Source organism: Mesoplodon bidens (assembly GCF_964165515.1).
Source record: "Mesoplodon bidens genome assembly, chromosome: 4".
NCBI classification, from domain to species: Eukaryota; Metazoa; Chordata; class Mammalia; order Artiodactyla; family Ziphiidae; genus Mesoplodon; species Mesoplodon bidens.
In genome coordinates this window covers 111,517,235-111,539,409 of record NC_138160.1, presented here as the reverse complement: position 1 = coordinate 111,539,409, position 22,175 = coordinate 111,517,235, and the positions used below count along the sequence as shown (strand labels likewise).

Here is a 22,175-nt window from a genome sequence, read left to right as displayed (position 1 = left end):
GTATTAAGAATGTATTACATACACAAGGGACAGCATTCCTAAAGTCTGTTATGAAAGATTTATGTTCACCTCATTACAGAGTTGTACATCAGACCCTTTCTGAATAGGAAGGAGTATTTTGTGGTCTCATTGAGCCCTTAAGCCAGTTTTTATTTAAGGATGATTTTACTATTAGTATATTTTGTAAAGAATGATGGTACTGGAAATGTGGACTAGTAGAGTCCAATTTTTTGTGTGTGTGTTGGTAAAATATATTTATTACTGATTAGGTATGCCTTCTTTTGGAACTTTCCTTGCAGGTCAAAGTTAATTGAAGTGAGTGCTGTTCAGCCCAATATTGCCAACTTTGGGAGGTCCTTGCTGGGTGGCTACTGCTCTTCTTATGTGCCTGACTTTGTTCTTCAAGGAATTGGGAATGATGAGAGGCTCCGTCAGTGTTTAGTGTCAGATTTGTCTCATGCTGTGCAGGTAAGTGACCTTCACTGCTCTTAAATTTATTTAGGACGAACTCTGATAACCAGTAGAACCCAAAATTGCCTTATTTTTGGTCACACTTCAGTGTGTAATACAATTGTTGTTCTCTAAATCCATCATTTTATATGTAATAACCTGCATGTTTGTACCTGTCATTGTGAAAGCAAGTAGAGAGTTCCAGGAATCTATCAAATTGGAAATCAGAAAATACTGTATGTATTCATAGATGTTCATCACTAGGTTATTTATAATTTCAAAATATTGCAAATGCTTAAATGTGAATGGAGTTAATTTTCATTGCTGTTATATAGTACAATTGATTTTTGTATATTGCTGTTGTATCCTGCCACTTTGATGAACTCTTTTATTAGTTCTCATAGATTTTTGTGTGGATTCTTTAAGATTTTCTACATACAGGCTCATGTTATCCTCCTTTCCAGTCTGGGTGCCTCTTTTTCTTTTTCTTGCCTGATCGTACAGGCTAGAACCTTCAGTACAGTGTTGCATTGAAGTGCTGATAGTGGACATCCTTGTCTTGTTCCTTTTCTTTGGGGGAAAACATTGAGCCTTTAATTATTAAGCGTGATGTTAGCTGTTAGATTCTTATAAGATGCTCTTTATCAGGTGGATAAAGTTCCTTTCTATTCCTAGTGTTTTGAGTTTTCTGTCCCCCACGCCCTTAAATCATGAATGAGTGTGGGGTTTTGTCAAATACTTTTTCTGTGTCTATTGAAATGATCATGTGGGTTTTTCTTCTTTAAACTGTTAATGTGATAGATTACACTGATCGATTTTTAGATGTTAATCCAATCTTTGTATTCCTAGGGGGGAAAAAACCCATTTGGTCATGGTATATAGTACTCATATAACATATGAGTTGACTTTTGTGTATGGTGTAAGATAGTGGTCCAGTTTCATTCTTTTGCAATGTGGCTGTTCAGTTTTTTTTAATTAATTAATTAATTAATTAATTAATTTTTGGCTGTGTTGGGCCTTCGTTGCTGCGCGCGGGCTTTCTCTAGTTGTGGCGAGCGGGGGCTACTCTTCGTTGTGGTGCGTGGGCTCCTCATCGCGGTAGCTTCTCTTGTTGTGGAGCGCAGGCTCTAGGTGTGCAGGCTTCAGTAGCTGCAGCACGCAGGCTCAGTAGTTGTGGCTCACAGGCTCTGGAATGCAGGCTCAGTAGTTGTGGTGCAAGGGCTTAGGTGCTCCATGGCATGTGGGATCTTCCCAGACCAGGGTTCAAACCCGTGTCCCCTGCATTGGCAGGCGGCTTCTTAACCACTGTGCCACCAGGGAAGTCCCTGTTCAGTTTTTTAAGCACCATTTATTGAAGAAACTGTCCTTCCTCCATTGTATATTCTTGGGTCCTTTGTCATAAGTTAATTGAGCATATATACATGGGTTTATTTCTGTGTTCTCTACTCTCTGTTGCTCAACTTTTAAAACAACTCTTCTTCATTTTATTGTTATAAATAACACTGATACTCTTGCTGTGTTTTATGAATTTAAGATGATTTCTTTAGGCTAGATTCCCAGAAATGAAGTTACTGGCCAGTTTTTAAGCTTAGAAGTATTTTCGTGTTCTTGTTGCATGTTTTGTAGTTTCTTCTCCAAAAGACAAGACTAGTTTGAACAGCAGTTTGTAATGTCCCTAAAACCTGTTCCCTTTACAACATTGGGGTTCGTTGTCTTCTTTTAAAAAAAAGATAACTGAAGAAAACTAGCTAGTTTTGAGGAAGGTACACTGAAGTTGATTTGGTACATTTTGAGTTTAAAAGTGCATTCTGCAAGGCCATGTTTGAATGCCCAGAAGGCAACTGAAAAAATCAGGTTTTGTAATGTGGTGGAGATCTAGGAGTATCTGCTAGAGAGGAGATACTTAAAGATTTGGGAGTTTATGTATTGAGATTCTGGAAATGCCTGTGAGAGAAAAAGGGCTGGTAGGATTGTGGATACATTCGTATTGTAGAAGTTATGGAACTCAGAGAAAAAGGTTTAAAAAAAATTAAGCTTTAGATTCACTGAATTTAGATTCATATGAATTCCCATTCATATACTTTAGATTCATATGAATTCCCATTCATATACTTCCTATTTTGTGACTCGGAAGTATTTGAGGCTGGATACAAACTTAGTATTGTGGAGGAGACTACTATAATATGTCAGTTGAGAATATGCTCCCATGGGGTGTAGGCTGTTTTTTCCAGAAGTTGATGATGAAGTGAAAGGACTGAAATTGGTTAAATTGAAATTTTATCCAATTAGGACATTGCTTATAATAATCCATTGTGTGAAAACAAGCAATTTCAGAATGAATGACTGGCACTGCCCCCTTTTTTCTTTAACAACTCCTAAAGTGAGTTTGATTTGGATTATTTCTAATCTCAAACTTGGGATTTAGATCCTTCTTTCTTGGGAAACTACTGATGTGGGCTCATTTTCCTTTTTCTTACCAAAACAATAGCTTTTAAAATCTTAGCCACGTGACTTTTGATTGAGGAGCTATAAAGTTAATTTCTAAAGTGGTTTTTAACCCTTTAAAATAAAAGATGTATTTCATAGCAGTTTCCCCATTATCGGTTTAGACATTTCCTTGTGAGGATAGTAGATGAACACCCATAATAATTCTCATCTCATAAAGATGCCCGCTGCTTTTGAAAGTAGTATCTTCCTTTAACAGTTTGTTTTCCACTTTAATTATTTGATCATATCTCCTGTCTTATTTTTCTTTTATAACCACAGAGGTAGTTATGTTAAATATATATTCACTATTGTTTCTTTAAAAAGTAAGATATACCATACATCTTTAGGTGCATATACCATTTCCAAAATTATGTTTCAGTAATGAAATTGATGAATAGAAAAATGTTATATCCTAGGTAAGAGTTGAATAAGAAATATTTAAGTACGATTTTATAAAAACAAATATAAAGTTTAGAGTTCCATGGAAAGTCTTCACAATGTATCTTTCTACGCTTCTTCCTTGCCATTCTCTTCTTCCCCACTTCTCAGTATCATTTTTCACAAATTTGGTTACATCCATCTACTTCTATCTTCGAGTCTTCTCATGATATTCCCTCTTATAGAATTATCCATAGTCCTCTCCCATTTTTCACTAAGAATCCTATTCATCCTATTCACTGTCATATCCCTATGTCCCTTCCACTGTGTAACTCCCAGTCACACAGAAGCCATTCTTGCCCTCCTCTGGTACCACAGCACTTGGTTACTATTTTGTCTATTACACAAGTATTTTCATAGCCACATGTATTTCTTTTTATCTCCCTCATAAGACTGTGAGCTCCCTTCTCTTTGTTTCCTTAGCATTGAGCAAAAAGCTTTATTCAAAGTGGTTATTAATTGGGCAAAGGGATATCCTTTGGGGGTGCCAAACTTGGGTTTATCCAGGAATAAACTTACATTCTTGCTATGAAATTTTAGTAACAGTAAAAGTTATAAAGGAAAAAGGCCATTGGGTTCAAGATTGTAGTTTATATTTCAGTCTTATTGCTGTTAATTCATTTGTCCAGTGGTGAAGAAATCCTTACCTTTCCAAATACAAAAAAAATTAAAGTATTGAGTATCTCTTTCTTATGGTGGTGCTGTGTACTTAATTGTCATTTTTGGTCTTTGTGTGTAAACCGTGGGAAACCAAGGGCACAGCCGTATGTCTGTGGTCCTTTTATCTGTATATGTGAGTTAAAAATTTTTTTTCACTATGTGTTAAATTTTCTAATTATAAAAGTATCCTTTAGGTGAATGCTTCTGATAGAAATTTAAACAATATATACAAAGCAAAAAGTAAAAATCCTTCTTCATACTCTTAATATTCCATACTTCTTCACAAAGATCTTTAGGATAGTTTGATTTGAGTATTTTCATTCTTTTTTCTATACATTTGCATTTAGATGGGAACATTTTTTTTAAATATATTTATTTATTTATTTTGGCTGTGGTGGGTCTTAGTTGTGGCATTCGGACTCTTAGTTGCAGCATGCATCGACATCTGGTTCCCCGACCAGGGATCAAACCCAGGTCCCCTGCATTGGGAGCGCAGAGTCTTACCCACTGGACCACTAGGGAAGTCCCCTGATTTTTAAAAAACATAATTGGGGTATAATGTGTGTGTGTGTGTGTGTGTGTGTGTGTGTGTGTGTGTGTGTGTAGTGACTTTTTTTTTTTTCCGTTTAACCATGTATCCTGGAGAGACATGTTAGTACCTGTTGATTTGTCTCCTTTTTAACTGTTATAGCCATACTCTGGATATAAATCTGTAAAACAGAAAAAACCTGGCATACATAGCCAGGAAGAGATAATCAAGGGATAGCCTCTGAGATGCTCAAGGAAATTAATGCCTGACTGGATGGGGTAGTTAGCACAGAACCTTATCATTGACTTCTTCATGTGAATTTATTTCCTACCGATTTTTAAAATATTTAGCTCTTTCAAGGTAAAAACATTTTCTTTCAGTTGCCTGGCACATAGTTGGCACTCAGTAAATTTGTTGAATGAATGAATGATCAAAATACTGGTGAAATTCAAGTTCTGGATTAAAGAATACAAAGTTCTGGTAATGAATCTCTACCTATGATGACTTCTGTAAGATATCTCAGGGTATCTGTTATTGAGTTACTTTACTATTTCACTCTTCACTGTCAAGGATTCTTTGGCAGTAGCTCTCAGAATTTCATATTCTTTTGTTTTTGTCTAGTATCTCTTCCTTGCCCATCCCATTAACATTATCTTTGAAAACTTTATCATAAGATGATGTCTTCTTTTTTTCCCCAGCATCCAGTATTGGATGAACCAATAGCAGAAGCTGTCTGTATTATAGCAGATATGGATAAATGGACTGTTCAAGTGGCCAGTAGCCAGAGACGAATGACAGATAATAAGTTGGGAAAGGAAGTGTTGGTTTCCAGTCTGGTTTCCAATCTGCTTCATTCCACTCTTCAGCTTTATAAGCATAACTTGTCTCCAAATTTTGTAAGTATCTGTAAGGCTTGAATTACTGTGAGCACTGTGATAGCTAACTTAACCCTATTGCTATGTATGTGCCTACCTTGAATACTACTGTTAGCTTCATCATTGTTTTCCTGAAAGAAGGTGTTATGGACTGAATGTTGGTGTTCCCCTAAAATCCATATGTTGAAGCCATAACTCCCCAGTGTGATGGCCTTTGGGAGTTAATTAGGGTTAGATTAGATCATTAGAGTGGGGCCTTCATGATGGGATTAGTGGCCCTATAAGAAGAGGAAGAGAGAGATTGTGCTCTCTCTACCATGTGAGGATGCAGGAAGAAGGCAGCCGTCTACTAGTCAGGAAGAGAGTTCTCACTAACAGCCATGCTGGCACCCTGATCTGATCTCAGACTTCCAGTCTCCAGAACTGTGAGAAAATAATTTTCTGTTATTTAAGCCATTGAGTCTGTGGTACTTTGTTGTTGCAGCCCAAGCTGACTAAGACAGAAAGGGATGTGTACATGTCTATATAGTCTGTGCTTTCAGCAGCCAGAATTTAGTGCCTTTACTTAGTATCATGTGAGCTATGGCAATGCAACATCCCTAAGCTCTGTGCAGAATGCCAGTGAATTCTATATCCTCATTGTTGTGTTAGGACATTGGATGATCGCTCTTTATAACACTGGTAACCTCTTACTGAAGACACCATTTCCAACTTTCAAGATTCTTTCCTTTTCTTGTTAGGAGAACTATAATATAGCATAGTTAAAAACCTTTGCAGATCAACATGACAAAGGCCATATATGACAAACTCACAGCTGACATTATACTCAGTGGTAAAAGACTAAAAGTTTTACCCCTAAGAACAGGGACAAGACATGGATGCTCACCTTCACCACTTTTATTCAACATGGTATTGAAAAGTCGTAGAGAGAGCAGTTAGGAAAGAAAAAGAAACAAAAGGCATCCAAATTGGAAAGGAAGAAGTGAAATTATCTCTGCTTGCAAATATGATCTTATATGTAGAAAACTTAAAGATTCCACCAAAAAAACCCTGAGAGAGCTAATAGATGAATTCAGCAAAGATGCAAGATAAATCAGCATGCAAAAATAGTTGCATTCCCATAAGCTAGGAATGAACAATCTCGAAGAGGAAATTAAGAATGCACTTACAATAACATTAAAAGAATAAATTACTTAGGAATAAATTTAACCAAAGAGGCAAAAGACTTGTACACTGAAAACTACAAAACATCTCTGAAAGAAATTAAAGACATAAATAAATGAAAGACAATCTCATATTCTTGGTTTGGAAGACTTAGTATTATTAAGAAGATAGTACTGAGATGAAGTTGGAGGACTCACACCTCCTAATTTTAAAACTTACTACAAAATGACAGTAATCAAAACAGTGTGGTACTAGCATAAGGACAGACATAAAGACGAATAGAATATAGTATCCCCAAATTAAACCCTCACATATATGGTCAATTGGTTTTTGACAAGGAAGCCAAGACTGTTCAAAGGGGAAACGAGTCTTTTCAACAAATCATGCTGAGAAAACTGGATATGTACATGCAAAAGAGTGAAGTTGAACCCTTACTTTATGCCATATACAAAAATGAACTCAAGCTTAAATGTAAAGTTAAACCTAAGCTTAAGTACTAAAACTATAAAATTCTTTAAAGAAAACATAGGGGATAATTTTCATGATATTGGATTTAGCAGTGATTCCTTGGAAGTGGCATCAAAAGCACAGGCAATAAAGGGAAAAATAGATAAATTGGGACTTCATCAAACTTAAAAACTTCTGTGTATCAAAGGACACTATCAACAGAGTGAAAAGACAATTGACAGAACAGGAGAAAATATTTGCTAATCATATATCTGAAAAGAGATTGATATCCAGAATACATAGAGAACTCCTACAATTCAACAACAGCAAAGAAACAACTCAAGAATAGCCAAAGCAATCTTGAGAAAGAAAAATGGAGCTGGAGGAATCAGGCTCCCTGACTTCAGACTATGCTACAAAGTTACAGTAATCAAGACAGTATGGTACTGGCACAAAAACAGAAATATAGATCAATGGAACAGTATAGAAATCCCAGAGATAAACCCACGCACATATTGTCACCTTATCTTTGATAAAGGAGGCAAGAATATACAATGGAGAAAAGACAGCCTCTTCAATAAGTGGTGCTGGGAAAACTGGACAGCTACATGTAAAAGAATGAAATTAGAACACTCCCTAACACCGTACACAAAAATAAACTCCAAATGGATTAAACTAAAAAAGTAAGGCCAGACATTATAAAATTCTTAGAGAAAAACATATGCAGAACACTCTGTTACATAAATCATAGCAAGATCCTTTTTGACCCAACTCCTAGAGAAGTGGAAATAAAAACAAAAATAAATGGGACCTAATGAAACCTAAAAGCTTTTGCACAGCAAGGGAAACCATCAACAAGACAAAAAGACAACCCTCAGAATGGGAGAAAATATTTGCAAATGAAGCAACTGACAAAGGATTAATCTCCAAAATACACAAGCAGCTCATGCAGCTCAATATCAAAAAAACAAACAACCCAATCCAAAAATGGGCAGAAGACCTAAGTAGACATTTCTCCAAAGAAGATATACAGATTGCCAACAAACACATGAAAGAATGCTCAACATCATTAATCATTAGAGAAATGCAAATCAAAACCACAATGAGGTATCACCTCACACCAGTCAGAATGGCCATCATCAAAATATCTAGAAACAATAAATGCTGGAGAGGGTGTGGAGAAAAGGGAACCCTCTTGTACTGTTGGTGGGAATGTAAATTGATGCAGCCACTATGGAGAACAGTATGGAGGTTCCTTAAAAAACTAAAAACAGAACTACCATATGACCCAGCAATTCCACTATTGGACATATACCCTGAGAAAACCATAATTCAAAAAGAGTCATGTACCACAGTGTTCATTGCAGCTCTATTTACAATAGCCAGGACATGGAAGCAACCTAAATGTCCATCGACAGATGAATGGATAAAGAAGATGTGGCCCATATATACAATGGAATATTACTCTGCCATAAAAAGAAATGAAATTGAGTTATTTGTAGTGAGGTGGATGGGCCTAGAGTCTGTCATACAGAGTGAAGTAAGTCAGAAAGAGAAAAACAAATACTGTATGCTAACACATATATATGGAATCTAAAAAAAAAATGGTTATGAAAAACCTAGGGGCAGGACAGAAATAAAGACACAGACCTACTAGAGAATGGAGTTGAGGACACGGGGAGGGGGAAGGGTAAGCTGGGATGAAGTGAGAGAGTAGCATTGACATATATACACTACCAAATGTAAAATAGATAGCTAGTGGGAAGCAGCTGCATAGCACAGGGAGATCAGCTCAGTGCTTTGTGACCACCTAGAGGGGTGGGATAGGGAGGGTGAGAGGGAGACGCAAGAGGGAGGAGATATGGGGATATATGTATACGTATAGCTGATTCACTTTGTTATAAAGCAGAAAGTAACACACGGTTGTAAAGCAATTATACTCCAATAAAGATGTTAAAAAAAAAAGAAACAACTCAAAAAATAGGCAGAGGACTTGAGTAGACATTTCTCTAAAGAAGATATACAAAGAGTCAATAAGCACATGAGAGAATGTTTAACATCCATCAGTCATTCGGAAAATGCAAATCAAAAGCACAGTGAGATACCACTTCACACTGATAAGGATGGGTTTGATCAAGCAAACCCTGAAAATAAAAAGTATTGGATGAGGAGAAATTGGAACCCTTGTGCGTTGCTGGTGGGAATCTAAAATGGTGCAGCTGCTGTGTAAAACAGTTTGGCAGTTCCTCAAAAAGTTTAACATTGCATTGTCATGTGGTCCAGCAAGTCTTCTTCTAGGTTTATAATCAAAAGAACTGAAAGCAGGGACTGGGACAATTGTATAGTAATGTTCACAGCAGTATTAGCTTGCAGTAGACAAAATTGGAAACAACTCGTGTCCATCAACAAATGATGTGTAATACATAGAATGGAATACTTCAGCCATAAAGAGGAATGAAATTCTTTTTTTTTTAATATACATATTACTGGGCCTGTCCCTGGTGGGTCTTAGTTTTATTTTATTTTATTTTCCTTCACATCTTTATTGGAGTGTAAATGCTTTACAATGTTGTGTTAGTTTCTGTTGTACAACAAAGTGAATCAGCTATATGTATACATATATCCCCATAACCCGTCAGAAAGAGAAAAACAAATACCATATACTAATGCATATATATGTAATTTTAAAAAGTGGTACCAGTGAACCTAGTGGCAGGGCAGGAATAAAGATGCAGACATAGAGAACGGACTTGAGGGCATGGGGACATGGGGGATGGGGAAGCTGGGATGAAGTGAGAGTAGCAGTGACATATATACACTACCAAATGTAAAATGGATGGCTAGTGGGAAGCTGCTGCATAGCACAGGGAGATGAGCTCAGTGCTTTGTGACAACCTAGAGGGATGAAATTCTGATACATGATACAATATGAATAGAACGTTACAGTAAGTGAAACAAGCAAAATACAAAAGGACAGATATTGTTGTGGTCCCACTTACATTAGGTATCTAGAATAGGCACTTTCATAGAAACAGAAAGTAGATAGAGGTTACCAGGGGTGGTGGGAAGAAGGGCATGAAGGGTTACTGTATACTGGGTACAGAGTTTCTATTTGGCATAATGAAAAAAGTTCTGGAAGTGGATAGTGATGATAGTGCAGAACATTGCGAATGTACTTAAATGCCATTGAATTGTATACCTAAAAATGGGTAGTGTGGTAAATTGTGTGTGGGTATGTGTGTGTGTATATATATATATATATATATATATGGATGAATTTTATTATAAACATTTTATAGAATTTTTTTCACTTAAGTTATTTTCAGCCTACATGAGCATTATACCACAAAATATACACCACAAAGTAATGTATGCCAAGAAATACATTCAATTGTTTTTTCTGAAGAAAAAGAAAATGTGTTTTTCTGAGAAGCTTTAACAGCAGCTGGTTTCCATTGGGAAGAAATACTCTGCAAGAATTTAGTGTTTTAGCCCCTGCACCTCATGCTTTTTTCTTCATACATATATATCATCCATTCCCATGAAAAATCACCTATTTTAGTGAATTGAGCAAGTTAATTGACAATAAACAAAATATATGTTTTAGTTTTTAATATTCCAGCTTAGAAACATTTCTACTAAGGCCTATAGAGCACTCTCTGTGAGCTGTTGCAAAGTTTTTTTCTTTTGCTCTTCACAGGAGAATGCAGCATTTCTAATTTAAATACATTTGTAATGTATTAATTTGAGTGTTTTATTTATGAAATTTGGAATAAAAATGTATTTTTTAAAGTTCTGGATATGGGTAGTGGTGATACCTGCACAACATTCTGAATGTACTTAATGCCTCTCAGTTGAACACTTAAGTGTTTAAAATGGTAACTTTTATATGTAAAATGGTAAATTTTATATTATGTGCAATTTACCACGGTAAGAAATAACTGTAGACTCTAAATCTTTGATATGAGCTAGAGAAGGTTTATACTCCTTTAGCTAAAATTGCATGCTTTAAAAATGTGCTCCAGAGGGCAGACAGCAGAAGCAAGAAGAACTACAGTCCTGCAGCCTGTGGAACAAAAACCACACTCACAGAAAGATAGACAAGATGAAAAGTCAGAGGGCTATGTACCAGATGAAGGAACAAGATAAAACCCCAGAAAAACAACTAAATGAAGTGGAGATAGACCACCTTCCAGAAAAAGAATTCAGAATAATGATAGTGAAGATGATCCCGGACCTTGGAAAAAGAATGGAGGCAAAGATCTAGAAGATGCAAGAAATGTTTAACAAAGACCTATAAGAATTAAAGAACAAACAAACAGAGATGAACAATACAATAACTGAAATGAAAAATACACTACAAGGAATTAATAGAATAACTGAGGCAGAAGCACTGATAAGTGACCTGGAAGACAGAATGGTGGAATTCACTTCTGCAGAACAGAATAAAGAAAAAAGAATGAAAAGAAATAAAGAGAGCCTAAGAGACCTCTGGGACAACATTAGACACAACAACATTCACATTATAGGGGTCCCAGAAGGAGAAGAGAGAGAGAAAGGACCCGAGAAAATATTTGAAGAGATTATAGTCAAAAACTTCCCTAACATGGGAAAGGAAATAGCCATCCAAGGCCAGGAAGCGCAGAGGGTTCCACACAGGATAAACCCAAGGAGAAACACGCCGATTCACATAGTAATGAAATTGGGAAAAATTAAAGATTAAGAAAAAATATTGAAAGCAGCAAGGGAAAAATGACAAATAACATACAAGGGATCTCCCATAAGGTTAAGAGCTGATTTCTCAGCAGAAACCCTACAACCCAGAAGGGAGTGGCATGACATGTTTAAAGTGATGAAAGAGAAGAACGTACAACCAAGATTACCCAGCAAGGATCTCATTCAGATTTGATGGAGAAATCAAAAGCTTTACAGACAAGCAAAAGCTAAGAGAATTCAGCACCACCAAAGCAGCTCTACAACAAATGCCAAAGGAACTTCTCTAAGTGGGAAACACAAGAGAAGAAAAACCTACAAAAACAAACGCAAAACAATTAAGAAAATGGGAGTAGGAACATACATATCAATAATTACCTTAAATGTGAATGGATTAAATGTTCCAACCAAAAGACACAGGCTCACTGAATGGATACAAATACAAGACCGATATATGTGCTGTCTACAAGGGACTCACTTCAGACCTAGGACACATACAGACTGAAAGTGAGGGGATGGAAAAAGATATTCCATGCAAATGGAAATCAAAAGAAAGCTTGAGTAGCAATACTCATATTAGATAAAATAGACTTTAAAGAATGTTACAAGAGATAAGGAAGGACACCACATAATGATCAAGGGATCAATCCAGGAAGAAGATATAACAATTAAAAATATTTATGCAGCCAACATAGGAGCACCTCAATACATAAGGCAAGTGCTAACAGCTATAAAAGAGGAAATCGACAGTAACACAGTAATAATGGGGGACTTTAACACCTCAGTTATACCAATGGACAGATCTCCAAACAGAAAATTAATGAGGAAACACGAGCTTTAAATGACACAATAGACCAGATAGATTTAATTGATATTTATAGGACATTCGTATCCAGAAACAACAGAATACACTTTCTTCTCAAGTGCACATGGAACATTCTCAAGGATAGATCGCATCTTGGGTCACAAATCAAGCCTCAGTAAATTTAAGAAAATTGAAATCATATCAAGCATCTTTTATTTTTATTTTTTTATTATTATTTTTATTTATTTATTTTTTTTCTTGCGGTACGTGGGCCTCTCACTGTTGTGGCCTCTCCCGTTGCGGAGCACAGGCTCCGGACGCGCAGACTCAGTGGCCATGCCTCACGGGCCTAACTGCTCCGCGGCATGTGGGATCTTCCCAGACCAGGGCTCGAACCTGTGTCCCCTGCATCGGCAGGCAGACTCTCAACCACTGCACCAACCAGGGAATCCCTCAGGCATCTTTTCTGACCACAATGCTATGAGATTTGAAATCAGTTACAGGGGAAAAAAACGTAAAAAACACAAACACTTGAAGGCTAAACAATACGTTACTAAATAACCAAGATATCACTGAGGAAATCAAAGAGGAAATCAAAAAATCTCTAGAGACAAATGACAGTGAAAACATGATGATCCAAAACCTATGGGATGCAGCAAAAGCAGTTCTAAGAAGGAAGTTTATAGCTATACAAGCCTACCTCAAGAAACAAAAAAATTTCAAATAAACAATCTAACCTTACACCTAAAAGAAGTAGAGAAAGAACAAACAAAACCCAAAGTTAGTAGAAGGAAAGAAATCATAAAGATCAGAGCAGAAATAAATGAAATAGAAACAAAGAAAACAATAGCAAAGATCAATAAAAGTAAAAGCTGGTTCTTTGAGAACATAAAATTGATAAACCATTAGCCAGACTCATCAAGAAAAAGAGGGAGAGGACTCAATAAAATTAGAAATGAAAAAGGAGAAGTTACAACAGACACTGCAGAAATACAAAGCATCCTAAGAGACTACTACAGGCAACTCTGTGCCAATACAATGGACAACCTGGAAGAAATGGACAAATTCTTAGAAAGGTATAACTTACCAAGACTGAACCAGGAAGAAATAGAAAATATGAACAGACCAATCACAAGTAATGAAATTGAAACTGTGATTAAAAATCTTCTAAGAAACAAAAGTCCAGTACCAGATGGCTTCACAGGTGAATTCTATCAAACATTTGGAGAAGAGCTAACACCCATCCTTCTCAAACTCTTCCAAAAAATTGTGGAGGGAGGAACACTCCCAAACTCATTCTATGAGGACACCAAAACCAGACAAAGATACTACAAAAAAAAATTACAGGCCAATATCACTGATGAATATTGATGCAAAAATCCTCAACAAAATACTAGTAAGCAGAATCCAACAACACATTAAAAGGATCATATACCATGAGGAAGTGGGATTTATCCCAGGAATGTAATGATTCTCCAGTATATGCAAATCAACCAATGTGATACACCATATTAACAAATTGAAGAATATGGTCAAACCATATGATCATCTCAATAGATGCAGAAATAGTTTTGGCAAAATTCAACACCCATTTATGACAAAAACTCTCCAGAAAGTGAGCATAGAGGGAACCTACCTCAACATAATAAAAGCCATATACGACAAACCCACAGCAAACATCATTCTCAATAGTGAAAAACTCAAAGCATTTCCTCTAAGATCAGGAACAAGACAAGGATGTCCACTCTCACCACTATTTTTCAACATAGTTTTGGAAGTCCTAGCCACGGCAATCAGAGAAGAAAAAGAATACAAATTGGAAAAGAAGAAGTAAAACTGTCACTGCAGATGACATGGTACTATACATAAAGTATCCAAAAGATGCCACCAGAAAACTACTAGAGCTAATCAATGAATTTGGTAAAGTTGCAGGATACAAAATTAATGCACAGAAATCTCTTGCGTTCCTATACACTAGTGATGAAAAATCTGAAAGAGAAATTAAGGAAACACTCCCATTTACCATTGCAACAAAAAGAATAAAATACCTAGGAATAAACCTACCTAGGGAGACAAAAGACTTGTATGCAGAAAAGTATAAGACCGTGATGAGAGAAATTAAAGATGATACAAACAGATGGAGATATATACCATATTCTTGGACTGGAAGAATCAATATTGTGAAAAGGACTGTACTACCCAAAGCAATCTACAGATTCAGTGCAATCCCTATCAAATTACCAATGGCATTTTTTATAAAACTAGAACAAAAAGTCTTAAAATTTGTATGGAGACACAAAAGACCCCGAATAGCCAAAGCAGTCTTGAGGGAAAAAAACGGAGCTGGAGGAATCAGGCTTCTGGACTTCAGACTATACTACAAAGCTACAGTAATCAAGACAGTATGGTACTGGCACAAAAACAGAAATATAGATCCCAGGAACTGGATAGAAAGTCCAGATTTAACCCATGCACCTATGGTCAACTAATCTATGACAAAGGAGGCAAGGATATACAATGGAGAAAAGACAGTCTCTTCAGTAAGTGGTGCTGGGAGAACTGGACAGCTACATGTAAAAGAATGAAATTAGAACACTCCCTAACACCATACACAAAAATATACTCAAAATGGATTAGGGACCTAAATGTAAGACCGGACACTATAAAACTCTTAGAGGAAAACATAGGAAGAACACTCCTTGACATAAACCACCGCAAGATCTTTTTTGACCCACCTCCTAGAGTAAGAAATGAAAATAGGGCTTCCTTGGTGGCACAGTGGTTGAGAGTCTGCCTTTCGATGCAGGGGACGTGGGTTTGTGCCCTGGTCCGGGAGGATCCCACATTCCGCAGAGCGGCTGGGCCCACGAGCCATGGCTGCTGAGCCTGTGCTCCGCAGTGGGAGAGGCCACAACAGTGAGAGGCCTGCATACCGCAAAAAAAAAAAAAAAAAAAAAAAAAGAAATGAAAACAAAAATAAACATATGGGACTTAATTAAGCTTAAAAGCTTTTCCACAGCAAAGGAAACTACAAACGATGAAAAGACAACCCTCAGAATGGGAGAAAATATTTGCAGACCAATCAACGGACAAAGGATTAATCTCCAAAATATATAAACTGCTCATGCAGCTCAACATTAAAAAAAACAAACAACCCAATCCAAAAATGGGCAGAAGACCTAAATAGACATTTCTCCAAAGAAGGCCAAGAGGCACATGAAAAGCTGCTGAACATCACTAATTATTAGAGAAATGCAAATCAAAACTACATGAGGTATCACCTCACACCCGTTAGAATGGGCATCATCAGAAAATATAGAAACAACAAATGCTGGAGAGGGTGTGGAGAAAAAGGAACCCTCTGGCACTGTTGGTGGGAATGTACATTGATACAGCGGCGGGGTCATGGGGGTGGTGGGATGAATTGGGAGACTGAGACTGACATATATACACTAATATGTGTAAAATGGATAACTAATAAGAACCTGCTGTATAAAAAATAAAATAAAATTCAAAAAATAAAAATGTGCTCCAAATTTTAGTTTATGTTGGAATAACTAAATAGAATTGTCAAAACATGATGCTTTGGAATTTGCATTACTTAAGAGTTGTGCAATTTCTGACTTGATTCTTGTTTTCCTCCTAACTGCAGTGTGTAATGCATCTTGAAGACCGGTTACAGGAGCTATACTTCAAGAGCAAAATGTTATCTGAGTACCTGAGGGGGCAGATGCGTGTTCATGTCAAGGAGCTGGGAGTGGTTTTAGGGTATGTTCCTGATTCCTTTTCTGGCTTTGCTTTCTCGTTTCACTGTTTATTTAGGCAATGAATATTTCTCAGAATTGCCTTTTTTCTTTTTAAGTTTTTTGTCTTGTTAGAAGCAGTATACTGTTATCATCTGGGTTGTTCTATACCAGCGGTCCCCAACCTTTTTGGCACCAGGGACCGGTTTCGTGGAATACAGTCTTTCCACCAACGGAGTGTGGGGAATGGCTTAGGCAGTAATGCAAGTGATGGGGAGTGGCTGATGAAGCTTTGCTCACTTGCCTGCCGCTCACTTCCTGCTGTGCAGCCTGGTTCCTCACAGGGCACAGAGTAGTACCAGTCCACGGCCTGTGGGTTGGGGACCCCTGTTGTATACAGTATAAAAGCAGAACCCTGTCCTACACTGATCTGAAATGCACTGTCCCTTGTGCAATTACAGTAGGTTGAGAATTTAGTCGAATAAAAAGGAATTAAAGTCTAAATTTTTGCATTAGAAAAAAATAAGTAAGTATTCATTTTTATTTATTAAATATGTTGTAAACTCATCATTCCCAGCATCTGCCCGGCCATCCAAATGATCTGATTGAAGTAATGGCACTCTATGGATGATGGTATATTATCTACATATTATTACTCCTTCCCCATTATCTATATATTATATCTTTATACTCTGAAGTTATTCCTGGGAAGAAGCTAGTTATCTAACATGCTAACTGAAGGACAAATAGGAAATTGGCAAGAGGCATAGTATAGCCCCTTTCATTATGTTCTGTGGTCACTTTCCCTGTGTTCTATGTCCACTTTGTGTGTGTGTGTGTGTGTGAAAATTATTTCTTGAAATGCTGGTTGAATAAATTAAAACAAGCTAGAACTTTTGTCTAATTTCAGCTTTTATGAAGGGAGAAAGAGCCAACATCGAGTTGCTACTGTATGTCTGAAACCAAATTAAATTCTTTCATTAATGTTATTGCTTATTATCCAGATTGGAAATAGATGATTCTCTGCATGTAATGCCTTTATTTTTAGAAAATTTAAACTAATTTTTAAAGTAATGTACATATAATGAAAGTTTCAGTGCATTTTGGCATAAAGTGAAAAGTAAGTTGTATCGTCTTTTCCTCAACTTCCAGTCCTCAGTCAAACACAGTTAATGGATTGTTTCTTCTTACAGAAGTTTTAAATGTGTAGGATTAAAAATATAAATTAGTTTGTACTCTATATATCTTTGTGCAGCTTGCCTTTTAATGTATCTTGAATATTTGTTCATTTAAGCACATACCACACATACTAAACTATATCATTTTTAATGGCTGTATTGCATTCTATTATATGGTGGAATTTATTTTCAGTTTTTTGCTGTTACAAATCAATGCTAGAATAAATATAAACCTTTGAGGTTTATAGGATAAATTCTTTGATGTAGAATTTTTGAATTAAAGGGCATATGTGATTAAATTGTTGATATTTTGACGGTAATAGTAAATGCTATCCAGAAAGTACCAGAATAAATTTTCATGAACAGTGGGAAGCACACTCTTCTTACTGCTATTTATTACCAAACTTTTTAATCTTTGCCAAGCTACTAGCTGAAAAATGAAATCTGATTTTATTCAGATTTATTCTCTAACCAGGAGTGTGTCTGCATAACTTATTTTGATATTTATTGGCCATTTTTCTTTTCCTATAAGTTATTTGTGGTAGGTTGTATTTTTAAGAGGCTTCCATTATGTCTTCCCAGTAAATCTTATTATAGAAACATTTGTATCCAAAACAATATGTCTGCACACTATTATTCTGTTATTATACTATATAATATTTCTTTTTAAAAAAATTTATTTATTTATTTATTTATTTTTGGCTGCGTTGGGTCTTCGTTGCTGGGCATGGGCTTTCTCTAGTTTCAGCAAGCGGGGGCTACTCTTGGTTGTGGTGAGCGAGCTTCTCATTATGGTGGCTTCTCTTTGTTGTGGAGCACAGGCTCTAGGCACGCAGGCTTCAGTAGTTGTGTCACGTGAGCTCAGTAGTTGTGGCTCACAGGCTTAGTTGCTCCATGATATGTAGGATCTTCCCGGACCACGACTTGAACCTGTGTCCCCTGCATTGGCAGGTGGCTTCTTAACCACTGCGCCACCAGTGAAGTCCCTATATAGTATTTCTTAGACGTTATTCCTTGCCCTGATGCATGGTCCATCAGCACATCAGTGAGATGGTTTCCTGCATTTGTGACTTTGTTACTGTTGGGTTTCAGAGGCTTTCTTTTTTAAAAATCTTTAGTTATGGTTTTTACTTACTGAAAAATTTCTAATTTTCATTATCTTCAGTTCTCTTACCCTTTTCCTTTTGGCCAGGGTGGCCAAGCTCCTTGAGTGGAGATGTATAGTGACTTTATAGATAGCAGTCATTGCCTGTAGGAATAAACCTGAACTGAGATTTTTTTTTTTAATTTCAGGATTGAATCCAGTGATCTTCCTCTTCTGGCTGCTGTAGCAAGCACTCACTCTCCATATGTTGCTCAGATACTACTGTAACAGAAAGGCTGTTGGAAATTAACTTTGGTGGAAAGTTAAGTAGAAACCAAGGAAGCAGTCACAACTTGCATTTATGGCGATTGTTTTTCTCTGTCAGACCTTCATCTGAATGAGTCAGTCACCTGGGTGGGTATTCTGCATTGCAGTGCATATTGTGTCATCACTGGATGGCTTTTTCATTTTGATTGGACTTCTGGATGGTGGCAGATTTTTAACCAAGTGAAACTAAAAACAACATTTGGGGGGAAAGCATTTGAAGAAGCCAAAGTGTAACTTCGACGTTTCTACAAAATGAATAACATTGAGGAATTTCATTATGATCACTACAGTCTTGCCACAACCCATAAGTAGGAGGAACGGATATCTCATGATTAAATGGCTCAGAAAGAGCCATTTCATTAGTTTTAATTCTTTATTTCTAAGGTACAAAGATCTATGAAACTTTATTTGTGTTTTTTTGTTTTTCAATTCAAAATAGCTAATTTCTGGGTATTTCTCAAAGTATTTTAAACAGCTTGTTAATTAGAATAAACTCAGAATAAAGTGTATAAATCTGTGTTATCTTATCCACCCAAGTGTACATATGTATCTATTTTTTAAAAAAGAAGAGGTAGAAATACAAGATTGGTAAACATGCCTTTTTAAAAAATATATTTTCAACTAGGATTAATTGTATATAATATTGAAATATTACTTTCTGGTGATTTTTCTGTTTCACACACCCTAAAATATAAGTAAAGCCAATCTTTTTTTAAGGCTGAGGAATATAGATTCCCAAAATAAGAATACTACTTTATACCATTTGTTTTGTTTATAAGTATAAGCTAATTCTTATAAATGTTAATATTTACGTATTTGCATTTAATTTAATAAATTAAAATTAGGATTAAAAATTGCACCAAAGCATTGGCAGAAATAATACTATTTTCTTTAAAAGTGCTCAGGTAGCCGAGGCCCTTGGTTTCGGTATCAGCCCTTCTTGAACCCATAGAAACTGAATATTTGTTTCACTGCTTCATAATATTCAATTTACACTAAAAGAGCTCATTAACTCTTAAGATTATTTTTTTTCTCTAATAGCTCCTCTCTTCCAAAAGTAATTTTTTCAAAGATTTCAACTTTTCAGTTGTTATTGTTTTTGTATATATTGTAGAGTGTTGCTTGTGAGAAAGGCTAATATGGAACCAAACTCTTGTAAGTAATGTAAATAGAAAGATGGGTAGATAAAGTTTTCATTATGCTCTACTACCTCAGTTTACTTGAAATACTACATTATAGTTTATCCTTTACTTACCTGGTCTAAGATGCTTTTAATGCTAGAAGTGAAGCTGGTTTCTGCTTTCATGAACTATTTTCATCATAATTAGTTGATTAGCTTAAAACAGAAAACCACTTGCTCATTCTGTTTCTAGGTACACTTTGTCTATTATGCATCTGTTCTTGCTATTTAAATTTTCAATAATTAAGGAAGATTTCTGTGGTTTATTTAGTCTTTGACCTTGAATTTATAGCATTGGGTCACATTTTGTCTTACTCTAATCTCCAGCTAGACTAAGAAGAAATGGTTATTTTAATGGAATGTAAACCTGAAATTGGTGTGCTTGCAGTCGCTTTGGCCCCTGTGTCCTATCAGCTGGTCCCAGTTAGTACCAGAGTCTTCCATGGATGACTTGCTGTCAAAGAGTGTTTATGGATATATTTTCGTTAGCTTAATTTTTTTAGTCTATTCATTAATGAAGTTCTTCTCTCATCTGTTGTTTGGAATTTTATGAATCAATCTCTTTAGCAGAATTCAGAATATAGAAAAGATCATATGTGGCCACTGTACATTTTTTTTTTAATTGTAGTTCAGGATATGTAGGAGGTAGACAGTGTCTTTTTTATGTGTGTTATTGTTTAAATTAGTCATTGAACTATTCACAGTCCTATCTATTTGAAATCTCTAATAAATTACCATTTAGGAAATCTAGTCTTCAATAAATGGATGGCTCATGCTACTGTAATTCTTAAAACTAAGCTTTGCTTGAAAGGAAAAGGCCTATAGTTTCTTATAGAATCATCAATCCTTATAGGATTCCTGAGTTTTATAATTTGCAATCCTTCTGTAATTTCTGCTCCTTCGTCATAGTCATTCTTGCATTACACAAAGCCCAAGGAATGAGCTGCTACTTCTTTAAAGTGTGATCATTACGATGAATGTGAAAAGAATTTTTGGCCTGTTCAAAATAATTTTTTTCAACTTCTTACGGTACAGATAGATATATGTTACACATTTTAAAAACCTGTTTGTTGCAACAGGAGATGAAAAAGGGATCTTTTACATTATAGATTTAAAACTAATTTTTCCTGTATATAAACTAATTGGTTTGATTTTAAATATTCCTGGCTTTTATTAATATGTCTTAATTTTGAGTTTGAAAATGTTAAGTGCAATAAACATACTAGCACAGATTTCATTTTGTTGCAATTGGCATACACTGGGGATGATCACTTTAAAAAAAACAGATTTTACACAATGCCTACTTCTGGTAGATGTCTTATGAGATTGTTATGCTTTAAGTTATTTAGAGGGTGGGAGATGTAAAATGTAAATACTTGTTTCTTGTTCTGTATACATTTCTCAAATGTACGCCTGTATTATAATAACCTCCCAGTTCTAGGGGATATTTGTGCAATAAATACACGTCAATTTGATGGATGATGTTGGTCTTTCTTTCACATTTAATAAGGTATATGTAACATGGATTCTGGTGCCAGCCCACCTGGATTGTTTTCCCAAATGTGACACTTCTAGGCTTGTAACCTTGTTCATAATGTCCTTCTCTAATCCTAAATTTCTGTATTGGTAATTTAGTAGAATCTACTTTATGAGGTTGTTGTGAGAGTCAAGTGAAATAATGAATGTCAAGAATTTATCTCAATGCTTGGCACACTCCAAATGCTCAGTAATTTTGGGGTGCTATGGTTGCTAGGTAATCTGTCCAGCCTTTGCTGTACAGCTCCTATCTATTTTATTTTGGGAGAAATTTAACATTTATTCTTTATTTTTTTTATTTTTGGCTGCGTTGGGTCTGTTGTTGTGCGTGGGCTTTCTCTAGTTGCGGTGAGAGGGGCTACTCTTCGTTGCGGTGCACGGGCTTCTCATTGTAGTGGCTTCTCTTGTTGCAGAGCCTGGGTTCTAGGCGCGGGCTCCAGTAGTTGCAGCACGTAGGCTCAGTAGTTGTGGCACGCAGGCCCTAGAGCGCACGGGCTTCAGTAGTCGCAGCACGTGGGCTCAGTAGTTGTGGCTTGCGGGCTCTAGAGTGCAGGCTCAG

At 36.2% G+C, this 22,175-nt stretch overlaps 1 protein-coding gene across 3 annotated transcripts in view; it reads left to right on the top strand.

The window, feature by feature from the left end:
- FNIP1 (folliculin interacting protein 1) overlaps window positions 1-21,559 on the top strand; it is a 129,886-nt gene extending 108,327 nt beyond the window's left edge. For 2 of the 3 annotated variants that reach the window (XM_081232443.1, XM_081232442.1), the window contains 4 exons: window positions 300-468; window positions 5,263-5,460; window positions 16,221-16,336; window positions 18,783-21,559. In XM_081232443.1, the coding sequence (XP_081088569.1) occupies window positions 300-468; window positions 5,263-5,460; window positions 16,221-16,336; window positions 18,783-18,861 (562 nt within the window). In that variant the 3' untranslated portion in view covers window positions 18,862-21,559. The remainder of the gene's footprint in view (window positions 1-299; window positions 469-5,262; window positions 5,461-16,220; window positions 16,337-18,782) is intronic. The other variant, XM_081232444.1, reaches the window with a different exon arrangement.
- The last annotated feature ends 616 nt before the right edge of the window (window positions 21,560-22,175 follow it).